This window comes from Antrostomus carolinensis, unplaced genomic scaffold (assembly GCF_000700745.2).
Source record: "Antrostomus carolinensis isolate BGI_N321 unplaced genomic scaffold, ASM70074v2 scaffold23902, whole genome shotgun sequence".
Lineage (NCBI taxonomy): Eukaryota > Metazoa > Chordata > Aves > Caprimulgiformes > Caprimulgidae > Antrostomus > Antrostomus carolinensis.
Window position 1 is genome coordinate 16722 of NW_010301942.1, and position 12538 is coordinate 29259.

Consider the following 12538-nt stretch of genomic DNA (forward strand, 5'->3'; position numbering starts at 1 on the left):
TTTGCAGCCCTTGGCCCCATGAGGATTTTGGTAGGAGTGGGAAGGCTGGACAGCCCCACAGAAGAGTTTTTTCTTCTTTAGAAGTGAAGTTGAGGTAAGAGCTCAGCTGTGCTGATAACCGGGACAAAATTCACCTTTAGTGTCACCAGGTCCCTTTCTCTCCATTTTTCTTTATACATGGAATTTTAAAGTATATAGGTGTTGCATATAGTCAGCTAGAGAGCAAACATGGCCCGCCCCAAGGACCTGCACTTGAACTGGCCACTCTCAGGTTTGTTATTTGAATTTCCCCTCTGCCAGCATATTCCAGTGATAGGCAGGTAGTCAAGATAAAACTGACATACAGCCATCTGGTAAATATAATAACCCTACAACATATCATTTTGCATCATTGGGTTTTGACTCTTCCTCTTCATTTTATTTCACCTTCCAAAAGTCCTCAGCAGGTTTAAAAAGAAACAGGTTGCCTTCTGGAGAAATGTCACATGTGAGAGGAAGAATGGCAAGTTGTTCTTGCTTTTTAATGCAAGTCAGAAACCAGAGGGAAATGCTTGCTGACCAAACTCAAAATCTGGTCGTGAGTGGAAGCAGGGTGAAACCCCAGACTTCATAGCTGACTGCTGCCTGCCTCCTGCAGCAGAGCTGCTCAGGGCAGGGGAAGGTTCCCTGGCCCCAGGGGGTCCCCCAGGGGCTTGGCTGGTTGCTGCCAGGTAGCTGCTTCTGAAACAAACCCTTCCAACAGAGCCACCTTTCCAGATTCTCCTCTTGAGTTTTGGCCACGACATCGCTTGCTGGAGAGGCGCAGCAGGAGAGCAGTGTGTGTGCATGCATGGATGTCCTCTCATTAAGTCCCCATAAAGAGCTGACCACCAGACTTCCTTATGAGTTTTGTGCAGAGTAAGGCAACATGGATTTGTTCACCTAAATTTTACTTTCCTATAAAATGTACATGGTAAGATGTACACGGCAATTTCCAAGGCCTAAACTTTCACTCCTCAAAGAGAAGTGCCTGACTCCAAGCCCACAGCTATGAATCTCAAAAGGGCGAAGATCTCTCTCAGAAACCAGTATTTGGGTGCCTAGTGTTTCTTTGACATTTCCCCAACTCTGAGCAATTGAACCTGACTTCTCTCCTCAATATATCCTTTTGACTTTCTCAAGTGGTTTCTCACTCAGCCTGATGGTGGTTTCTGCTCTATTTTTGGTTGGCAAACTCTCTTCCCAAATCAAGGAGACCCTTGCATTGCAGCCCTCCAGTTCTTCTATGAGAGCAGCCACAAGAAGAAGAAAAGAACTGAGTTTTTTGCATTCATTTTGATTTTTGTGCACATAGTATAATGAAGCAGCTAACCAAGGTCATGCAGCATAGTTTGCAAGAAGTAGCATCTTATTCTACCTTGTTGCATATGTCCCTGAGGTAGCCATCGTAACTGGGCTTTAGCTGATGGTCACCATATTAAGTCTTTTATGATCAGCAGTATCAGTTTTAAAAGGCTACACGGTCCTTTGTGGAGCAAAAAATTGATGCTTCTCATCTGTGACTCCAGTGCAGCCAGTAATAGGTGTTTACTTTAAACACCTTTTTAGTAGCTGTATCTTACAAATAGCTGTTAACTGATTAGGCTGGTAGATTAAACCTATTTGTTCAGCAGAGTAATCAGAACTAGGCTGGTAAATATACATCATGTCACTCTGTACACAATATACCTTTTCAAGGAAATCTTGCATGCTGCGGTAACCTACCTATATTTATGTATTTTGCTATATTTTAGAAGCTTACAGAAAGGACACTTCATGGTGGTTTTTGTTCTGCACTTAGATAATCTTGGGCTGCTCACAATGTGACCATAACATTTAATCAAACAAGTAAATGTATTTCAAATGAGTTCAGTTTACCTATAAATAAGGCCCGTTAAACAAATATGACCATTACAGCCATGTAATGTGATTTTGTTCTTAAGTGGGTGACAAAATAAACAGTTTGAGCTGCTATTCATATTAATTGCTGTTCCTGATCAAGGGGCTAGGAACGCTATTCATTGCTTCCAACAGCCTCCAGCAATGTGGCAGGGGCTTCTGGAGGCTGCTCTGGCTATGGATTAAGTGCCTGTCCTCTCAAAATTGGTGTTTCCCAGAACTGTTATGATGGTGAAGAGGCTCAGCTGTCTTTTGAGATGGTCATCTTTAAAAGGAAGGGGTGCCACTCAATGAGCAGGAAAAAATAAGGAGCTTCAAGAGTAGACTTCTACCCAGCATGAGGGGAGAAAGGTAGGAGGATAGTTTTTTAAAAGGATGCTGTATCTTATTTCTATTTTATTGAATTATAACCTTGTAATTAATTATGGAAGAGAAGTGTGCTGCTTTCTTTTTGAAAACTTCTTCAGTGTTTGGCTCATTTGGACAGTTTACCACATTGAGTTTTTATTTATTTTGGTTTCCATTTCACACAAAGCCACACACTTAATCTCAGTTTGCTCAATATTTTGGTTGGAGTTTCTTCTTTCTGTTTAACAAAAAAACAAAATCTCCTGAAAATAAGATTTTTTAAAAAAAGAAAACAGTTTCCAGGAGAGATCATATTTATTTATGCTAACAGCTTCTCCATCAAAGAACAATAGGGAAGTTTTCATCTTTAAAATAGAAAAGAAAACTAGAGATAACATCTTAATTCTTTCTGATTGGCTTCATAGCCTGTTTTACCACACTTGTTTAATTTATTTACACATAAAACAAATGAAGGCTGAAATCTATGTGACACATTTATAACCTGAATGAGCTTAAAACATTTATAATTATGACTGGTATATACAGTTAAATAGGTGTTTAATCTTTCCTGCTGTGAAAATGGAAAATTTGAGTTAATAAAGATCAATTTGGCTGTGCTTCCTCTATCTAGGTGTAAAAACACCAAAAGAAGGAATGACAGGCATGCAAAGAAACATGAAGAGACTGCCCAAAAGTGAAATATATGAAGTGGTAGTTAAAGTGAGGTGGAAAAGAGCAGAGGTGATGTTAAACATTAGTAGGTAGAAAAAGGGGAAAGCAAGAAGCACCCGAAACAGCAAATAAGTATATTCAGAGCATGTCCTGTACTCCTGAGAGTGCTTCTGGATGTACCTTCTCCCTGGCATGACTTGGAAATTCCTCTGTAAACACAAGTTGCTAGTTATAACCCTGTAGCTGTCAGCATTTTGCAAGCTATAGTTTGTCATCTATATTCAGCTTCCATTTAGCTTCTAGGGGCATGGTGTGCTTGTAATCACATTTGTTTCAATAAGGGAAAAAAATAATTATTCTGTTGTGTTCTATCCAGAATAATCAGAGGCAGCAAAGTCCTAAAGCAAATGGGTTAAATTAATACTGTCTGAATGCCCATGTCAATATTTTTCTGACTTAAACAGCCACGTTATACCATAATGATAATGCGACTGAAAAGCATATGCTAGTGCTCTTTATTTTTCACAATAATACTATTTTTCTGTTAATTAAAGGAAAAATCAGATCTTTCAATAATGAATATTGCTTACTAAGTGCTTAACTACTTTAATGAAATGCTTTTGTAACAAGATTTGCAAAAGGGATATGCTACTGCATACATGAGAGGACAGACAATATTTGTGTCCTCAGTTGCAAATAACCCTTTTTGTTTTTCCTAAACATTAGAATGTTCAGAAAATCATAGAATCATAGATTGGTTTGGGTTTGGAAGGGAGCTTAGAGATCATCTAGTTCCAACCCCCCCTGCCATGAGCAGGGACCCCTTCCACTAGATGAGGTTGCTTGAAGCCTCATCCAACCTGGCCTTGAATGTTTCTCTCCATGTTTTTACCTTGGCTAAGAACAGTATTAACATAATAAATATACAAAACAATGCTAATCTACTAGCACTGAAATAAACTAGAGCCCGACAGAAAAGATATTTGCTTATACAGCAGCTAATGCTTCAGATTAGTCAGGCTCTTCCATTATAATTTGGCAGTAAAAGGTCAGAAAAGTTTTTTCTCCTCTTAGATATTTTCCTTACTTCTCTATTTAGAGCTGGACCCTACAAGAACTTTGCAGTAAGGTTTAAAATGGTCAGGCAGTGCCATCTGCCTAAAAACCAAGGGCTTGTGAAAACCCTTTGGTTTTGCCAGGCTGCTCCATGGGTTCAGTTATCGCTATCGAGACAGGGCTGGAGGACAGGCTGAGTGTGGGCTCCTCAGCTTTAGCCTTCTGTTTTAGACTTGTAGGTCTTAGACTTATGTATCAAAAAATAAGTTGAGGGAGCTTCAGAATCTAAAATTACTGCTTTTTCAAGAGCAAAGTGGGAGATAAAGGACTCCAACCAATTTTGAAGAAGACTAGGATTGTTTAAACAGAAAATAATGAAAAGGACTTCTCATCTACCCGCTACACAAGACATTGCCCAGTGCAAGCATCTGGGAGCCACTGCTATTCTGGTGTGAGGACACCTCATTATACAGTTTATTTCATCAAATGAGATTCCCATTTCCAGGGAAGTCTAATGATAAAGTGTAATCCTCTTAGAAGTCTAATTACAAAATAATTTCATCCTTCATAAATAATGAAATGTTAATTTCCTACGCATCCAAATAAATGAAGGTGTTAACAATTGCCTTTTTTTTCTTCCCTGCAGCTCTCCCTGTACAGAAAAGAAAGAAACAGTTGTAAATGTATCTCAGCATAAGGAAAAACAGTACCTGTGCTGCATACCTGCATGGATTTGAGACCTCAGTAAGGATGCAACTGTGCTGTGAATCTGTAAATGGCTCTTGCATAAGGAGCAGCTGGTCAAACAGTATCCGTGTTTCCATGTATATCTTCATGTTTTGCATTATTCTGGCCACAGTGGTTGGAAATTTGACAGTTATCATCTCAATATCACATTTCAAGCAGCTCCATACGCCTACGAATTTCCTGATACTTTCAATGGCTACAGTAGACTTTTTGCTGGGATTCCTCATCATGCCTTGCAGCATGGTGCGCTCTGTTGAGCACTGCTGGTATTTTGGGGAGCTCTTCTGCAAGATCCACACAAGCACGGACATTATGCTGAGCACGGCTTCCATCTTCCATCTTTCCTTCATATCCATCGACCGTTACTATGCTGTGTGTGACCCTCTAAGATACAAGTCAAAGATAAATACTTTTGTTATCCTGGTCATGATATTTGTCAGTTGGATAGTCCCTGCTGCTTTTGCTTTTGGGATGATTTTTCTAGGCCTAAACTTGCGAGGGGCAGAAGATATTTATAACCACATATATTGTGCAGGAGGATGCTTTGTCATTTTTAGTGAAACTTCAGGTGTTGTGGCCTCCACGGTGTCTTTTTACATCCCTGGATTTGTTATGCTGTACATCTACAGGAAAATATACACTGTAGCCAAGCAGCAGGCAAAATCCATTGATGCAATTAGCCAAAAAAATATGCGATTTGAAATGAAGCACCACGTTTCATTCTGCAGAGAAAGGAAAGCTGCCAAGACATTAGGCATAATAATAGGAGTGTTTCTCATTTGCTGGAGTCCATTCTTCTTCTTTACAGCAACCAATCCATTTATGAATTATGTGATACCTCCTGTTCTCATTGATGCTTTGGTTTGGTTTGGTTATTTAAATTCTACATTTAACCCAATTGTTTATGCATTTTTTTACATGTGGTTTCGCAGGGCATTAAAGATGCTTGTGTTTGGAAAAGTTTTTCAACAGGACTCTTCTAGGACTCATTTGTTTTTAGAGTAACATGCTTTAAATGGTTGGATTCATGGCTTTGGATTTTTGCCTGGAGGCTGAATTCCTGGATGTAAGAGCTGAAAATAAAGGAAGCACCTATTTGTTTACATATGGACCAAATCTGGTTCAAGTAGATAAGCAATTATTGTGCTTTATGTCTTGTTTCATTCCAGACTGGGATTTGTACATGTTTTTTTGGTTATAGCTATTTATACACAATGCTCTTAATTATTAAGAAATTATTCTGATACAACAGATTAATTTCTTGAACAAGGTGTGTTTATATTACAATATTTATGCGTATTTATTGTCCTCTAGAAAGAGCAGGCCTTTCCTTTGGAATTTCTAGACATCTCTGAGTAATAACCCAAAGCTTTTACGTTTTCTACCTCCCTTTCAGTAGGTGTACAGAGGTCAAAACAGGCCCATATACAGCCATAACAGGACATTCTATGGGGAAGATAAGACAGAGTAACGTCATGCTGCTCCTTCTGTTTCCATTTCAGCTAGTGCTTGTGAGTTTGTCACTTAAAGGCTTTGCTGCTTATTGAGACTAAAAGCATGTTTAACAAGATCAAAGATAAGGAAAAATGCAATGTACAGAATGAAAAGCAATAGTGAAAAACAACATTGAACCTGAAAATGCCAGAAAATAATGCTAATATAATGAATGTTTCGATGTAAAGTATTCATCAATTTGTGTCTTACAGAACCTTTTTTTTTTAGCTTGGATATAAAGCTATTTTGTCTGATTGCAATGCTGTGACAGCTGGTGAGGAAAGTATACAGAGAATTGTCATAGAAATGTTATGGTTGGCCTGAATGGAGGGTGCATGGGTAGGGTGAATGTAGAAGCACCAGGAGGAGCGGCAGAAGAAGGGCTATAGGAATGGCTTGGGGTAATGGCACCTGGGTGAGCCAGGCCATGTCATGGTTACATCAGTGTGAACCTTCTCAGAACACCCAGACTGGGACACGAAGTACAGGCAAGTAGCACATGGTCACCAGCTGAAGAAGACCCACAGGCTGTCATTTTTTTAATCTATGACCTGGCTTTTCTAGAATTAGTATATCACCAAACAGAAGGAAATAATACCCGTGACCTGATCCTGTGACATCTGGTTGGACTATGGACTAGTCCTGGAAATGGACAGAAAAGGATTAGTACCTGAGAAGAAATTATGGAGAGAAAATGATGACTGTGTACTGAAGTAAGAGCTATGCTCAGCAGTAAATTAATTCCTCCATTCACGTTGCTGGGATAAGTGAACATCGTATGTGTATCTTGTCTTTCTTTTCTGGGCCCTGTAGAGCACTGAAGCACTGTACACTGGAGAGCATAAAAGTTGAATGATACTACATTTCAGCAGTGCAAAATCAGGATCCAAGACTGTCTCTATTACTGTTTCATTGATGTCTCGTAAGCTAGCACTCTCCAAAATGAAATAAAAAGGAACAATGAAATAGACACCACATGGGCACTAATCCTTGTTAGTAACAATATGACTATTTTAATACTTTATCTCACCAAAATAAAGTACGTTAAGATGAAAAATCTATCGTTCTGATATATGAATGGTTAATTCTTTTCTTCCTCCTCACTGGTGGGATAATGTGAGAAACAGCAAAGGCCTTGAGGCTTTGCAAGCACTGTTCAGCAATAGCTAAAACAGGGGTATGTTACCAACACTGTTTTCATCACAAATCCGAAACAGCACTACACAAGCTACTTCGAAGAACATTAACTCCATCCCAGACAAAATCAGTAGAGAAGGCATTCCAACATCATGGCTGCACGAGATCACCACAGTTTATTTAGTGTAAATGGAAATAGTAGAAGAAGAAATTTTCAATGTGTAGACCACCAACTCTCCAGTGAGCTAGTCTAGCCAAGATGCTCTGTTGAAGTAACAAGGGGCTTCCACACACAGACTGCTGGTGACCTTCAGCCACATCTAGAAGGTACTTCTCCTTTTTCTTAATAACATAAAAGTTAGTTTTGTGTACGGCCCAGCTCAGAAAATCTCAGCAATAACTTTTTCCTCTAGTGTCCTTTTACTTAAAGGTGGCATTTTCCCAAAGAACCTCCTTGCCTTCTGTTTACAGACTGCCTTCTCTGGCAGAGCAACTTTAATAAAATCCCAGGTTACTTTCTCTCGTTAGCTCTTATCACTGGCACAACTCTAATCACAAAGCTATTTCTCACTGTGAATGGGATGTAGAAATGAGATGTGTTAATGAGGCCGCAGGGTCTCTATTTGCGGCCAAGATTTTGATAAATTAGGACAACACAAGAAATAAGCCTCATGTTGTTGTCTGATCAGATTATGAGTTAGGTCTGGTGAAGCAGAATGTACCTGACTGCAATCTCCAAGTGTCATTGTGTAAATGAAGTGCACAGGGTATTGTTAAATTCCTTATCAACACATTTAATTAGTGACCTTATTAGACACTTCCCAGATGGCTAATTTTTTCAAAACAAAGGAATCTCCAAGGGGTGATTTCATATGTTTTAACTTTCCTGAAAACTTGGGCAAAGCAATTAGTCCGGCATAATGAAAGGATCTGTTTTACCAGTAAACCTACATCTGTTCATTTTGCCACCAGTGAGCACAGTCCACAATGCCACTTTCCTCTCATGCTTTGTACAAAACTGACAGTCAGTTTTGGTCTCACAGCCTGTCTCTTCTGCCTTAGTGCCTGTAGCTCATGTTTTGGTGTTTGTAACACAGTGCTGCAGCCTGTGGGCTGCCACCTGCTATGGCCTCATGCACAGTGGTCCTACCTGCAACCGAGCCTCATGGTCTGTCCCTCAGTCATGAGATATAGCAGGACAGGGGAAGAGGAGGAGCATTGACAGTCTATGCAGGACCCTTCCAGAAGGTTCATAAGGAAAGCCTCACTCCAAAACAGACTATTTTGAACAGCTAGATAAAAGCATACATTAGTATATGGTTCAAACAGAAAAATTGAGCTCTCAAACTGTGTAAATATTGCAAAGTGTATGGCTTTCCTTAAATCATTAACTCATCCAGGCTGTGCACACTGTGCACTCTTTGTCCTCTACCCATTCAACAAGGAAGAAAATAGTAGATACAGTCATACAGTCAAACATAAGATACATCGTTTTCTACAAAAGGCTTTTACTTTTGTGGGTTTTTTCTGATCACCTTAGTTAGCTACATCATTACTTCCACGCTACTGCATCTAAAGACCTAATTCAGAAAAAGACTATGCCTATCTGTAAGCACTTTTTGACCAGTCTATTTCCATTACACATAGCCTAAATTTGATAAACTTTTATGATGAAATGACTGGCTTGGTAGACGAGAGGAGAGCAGTGGTTATTGTCTATCTAGACCTCAGCAGGGTTTTCAACACCACCTCCCATAATATCATCATAGAGAAGGTAATGAAGTATGGGCTGGATGAGCAGACAGTGCAGTGGATTGAAAACTAGCCAGGCCCAGAGGGTGGTGATCATTGACACAAAGTTTAGTTGGAGGCCAGCAACTAGCAATGCACTCTAGAAGACAATAGTGGTTCCAATCCTGTTTAACATCTTCATAAATGATCTTGGATGATGCGGCAGAGCGTACACTTCCAATCTCAACCATTCTGTGATTCTATGAAATTTAATTCCTATAATATTTCCTTCTTTGTATGTTTTTAAATAAGATCTTTCCACCTTCATGCTGCCACTTTAAATCAAACCAACTGCATGAGTAATTGGAAATGTTTCTTTGTGATGACTATGCAATAGCCTTTGTAAAACAAATTCATTTCCTAAGAGATTGGATCTTGTCCTCGTTTCAGCTGGGATAGAGTTAATTTTCTCCCTAGTAGCTGGTCTAATACTGTGTTTTGGACTTAGGGTGAGAAGAATGTTGATAATTTACTGATGTTTTAGTTGTTGCTAAACAGTGTTTATGGTAAGTCAAGGATTTTTCAGCTTCTCATACTGTCCTGTCAGTGAGGAGGCTGGGGGTGCACAAGAAGCTGGGGGGGAAAACAGCCAGGACCTCAACTGACCAAAGGGAAATCCCTTACCATATGACATCATGCTCAGCATATAAAGCTGGGAGAAGAAGAAAGAAGAGGGGGCATGTTCAGAGTGATGGTGTTTGTCTTCCCAAGTAACAGTTGTGTGTGATGGAGCCCTGCTTTCCTGGAGATGGCTGAACACCTGCCTGTTGATGGGAAGCTGTGAAAGAATTCCTTGCTTTGCTTTGCTTGAGCGTGTGGCTTCTGTGTTACGTATTAAACTGCCTTTATCTCAACTCAAGAGTTTTCTCACTTTTACCCTCCCAGTTCTCTCCCCAGTCCTACTGTAAGGGAGTAAGCGAGTGGCTGCGTGGTGCTTAATTGCTGCTGGGGTTAAACCACGACAGATCCACTTAGCCAGTGGGAACTCCTAGATGTCTGGACTTCTTATTTCCCATAGATGTAGGAAAAGTCAGTCTCCTTAAACACTGAGTACTCACAACATATTAACTAAAAGACATCTATCAGTTAAAGAGAGTTCACTGAAAACAGAGTGCATCCTATACCCTTTGGACTTCCTCAGTTACAAACAGGAGAAAACAATTCTTTGAGAATTTTCTTTTGCTCTGTACTGCTGTGATTTCTGCTTCACTGAAGCCAGTCCAGAGGAATAAAAGTGGTTAGTTATAAGTAATCAAATAGTTCTCTCCAGTCAATACTTATGAACTACATGGATATTATGAGGTACAACATGAAAGAAACTCATAGGCTGTAATAAAACCAAAACGTTTTACCAGTGAAAATAATGACTACAACAATTTTCTCTCCACACTGCTTTTGCAGGGCAGCAGTGCCTCACACAACTAATTCTCAAAGACAGTTTCTAAGGTCCTTTCTACAGTCTTGCTTTAACCCAGTTAAACAGTTTCTTTTATAAAGGTTTCAGTTCCTGCACATTTATTAGAAGTTTTTAGACATTTCATTTCTGAGAGGTGAGGTGACAAACTGTTCCCCCAACACTGTCTTCTGTCCCATGCTGTAGGAGGACCAATGTTGAGGCACATGGGACACTGCTTTCTGAAGGTAATGCTTTTTGAAGTGTAACCTCTATCCACAGATTTATTTATTTTTAAAATCTAATATGATTGTGTCTGCACAGATTTCTCAACAAATTAATGCTTTAGTAACTTATTTTAATAAAGGATCATCTGTGTGAAGCTTGCATTTCTCTCACTTGATTACTTACAAATAAAGTTACTAGATACGCCTGTCTCAAAAATACTGACAAATCTCAAAGATAACATATCTCTGCTGTACCCAATACCAAAATTTTACTATTTTTGTAGTCTGTAAATGATTCTGTTGTAGATAATCCCAGAGATTTACATTTTATTTCCAAAATAAAATTTCCTTGTTTGTCTATAAAGCAGCCTGCCATAAAGGTAGATTTGTTTAAATGCTCTTACTTGTCCCTTAATTCATTTCAAAACACATTATTATTTTATGCCCTGTTCTTGTAACATACTGTATATCTCATTCAATAAAAATCCAGTCTCTGCTGAATAGCAGTCATCATTTGTCCTTGGACTTGTAATGCATCTTCAATACACCTGCATAAGGGTCAACATTAAGTTGGTACATTCACCTCTGACCTCAGAGGACTCCATTTATTCACATTAATAGTGAATTAATTTTCCTATTTTACATATATATATATTTATTTATTTTTATATATATATAAAAAAAATAGATTGTCCAATAACGACTTACAGATTGACACTTCTTTTTATCCATTTCTGTAATGCATGGGGAATATTTTTTGTACATTACGTAAAAGCTACATATACAGCCAGAATGACAGAAAGTACTGTTTCAGCCCATTAAATTACAGGTTGGTAATCTTCTTTAAAGTTATTAAATATTTAATTTCTAAGTTTCATTAGAAATGGTATTTATTAAAAAAATGTGAAAGATAGAATGTTTTGTGCACTAAAATAGGTAGAAACCAGAACAGATTTTCTTTACATTTAGCATCTCCTTTCAATTACTTTTTTTGATATGACTTGTATCTACCTTAAGTCACCAAAATAGCTCACCTATACATGAGGGTAAATGAATTAATAGAGCAAACAAAAATAATGCTCTTGGGAATACAGACACTTGGCTTTGTTTATCTTCTGTTGATGTAAACCCCTAAATTATATATATTTTTTTAACTCGGAATCTCCTGGGACTTAAATGTAGTGACATAGAAGAAAAATAAATTCCCACCTTTCATTAATCTGAGACAAGATACAAGGGGGTGGTCTGCCTTTTTGCAGACATTGCAGTTTTGTAGGACAATAACAAAACAGGAAAATATCTGCTGAAAGAAGCTGTTGATGGTATTACTGAAACAGATAAGGTAGGATTAGCCTATAACTGACTTCCAAGCATTCTTTTTAATCTTTTGATGCTCTGTTTATGTGTTTTCTTCATTTCAGATTGATAACTATTGGAAAAAGTCAGTGGACAAAGCTGCTTCCCGAGTTCCTTTTAAATGGGTTACGTTGCCAAGGAGAAGAGTATCCCTTTTTGCTTCTGTGTCTAAATACACTCTTAGTATCACACAGGAATCGGGAAAAGAGATAGCAGAAATGGGTCTGGTTCTCCCCAGATAAATGAAGGGAATTCCCAACCTTGAAAATATTCACAAGTATACTCATTTGTAACTACTGCAGCTGGACCACAATCTATTACAGGAGACAAAACTCAACCTATCTCCACTCCCTTTCAGTTAGTAGAATTATAATGACAGAAAACAAGTGTATATGTAGGG

The 12538-nt window shown here is 38.7% G+C and overlaps 1 protein-coding gene across 1 annotated transcript; it reads left to right on the forward strand.

Annotated features, from left to right (window-relative positions):
• Positions 1 to 4674: 4674 nt before the first annotated feature.
• Positions 4675 to 5745, forward strand: TAAR1 (trace amine associated receptor 1). The gene has a single exon (XM_010163662.2). It carries the CDS (start codon positions 4675 to 4677, stop codon positions 5743 to 5745), a length of 1071 nt encoding a protein of 356 aa, XP_010161964.2.
• The last annotated feature ends 6793 nt before the right edge of the window (positions 5746 to 12538 follow it).

Bases quoted from the DNA above. Each gene is read 5' to 3' on its own strand.
- TAAR1 (XM_010163662.2), top strand. From the start codon at position 4,675: ATGTATCTCAGCATAAGGAAAAACAGTACCTGTGCTGCATACCTGCAT.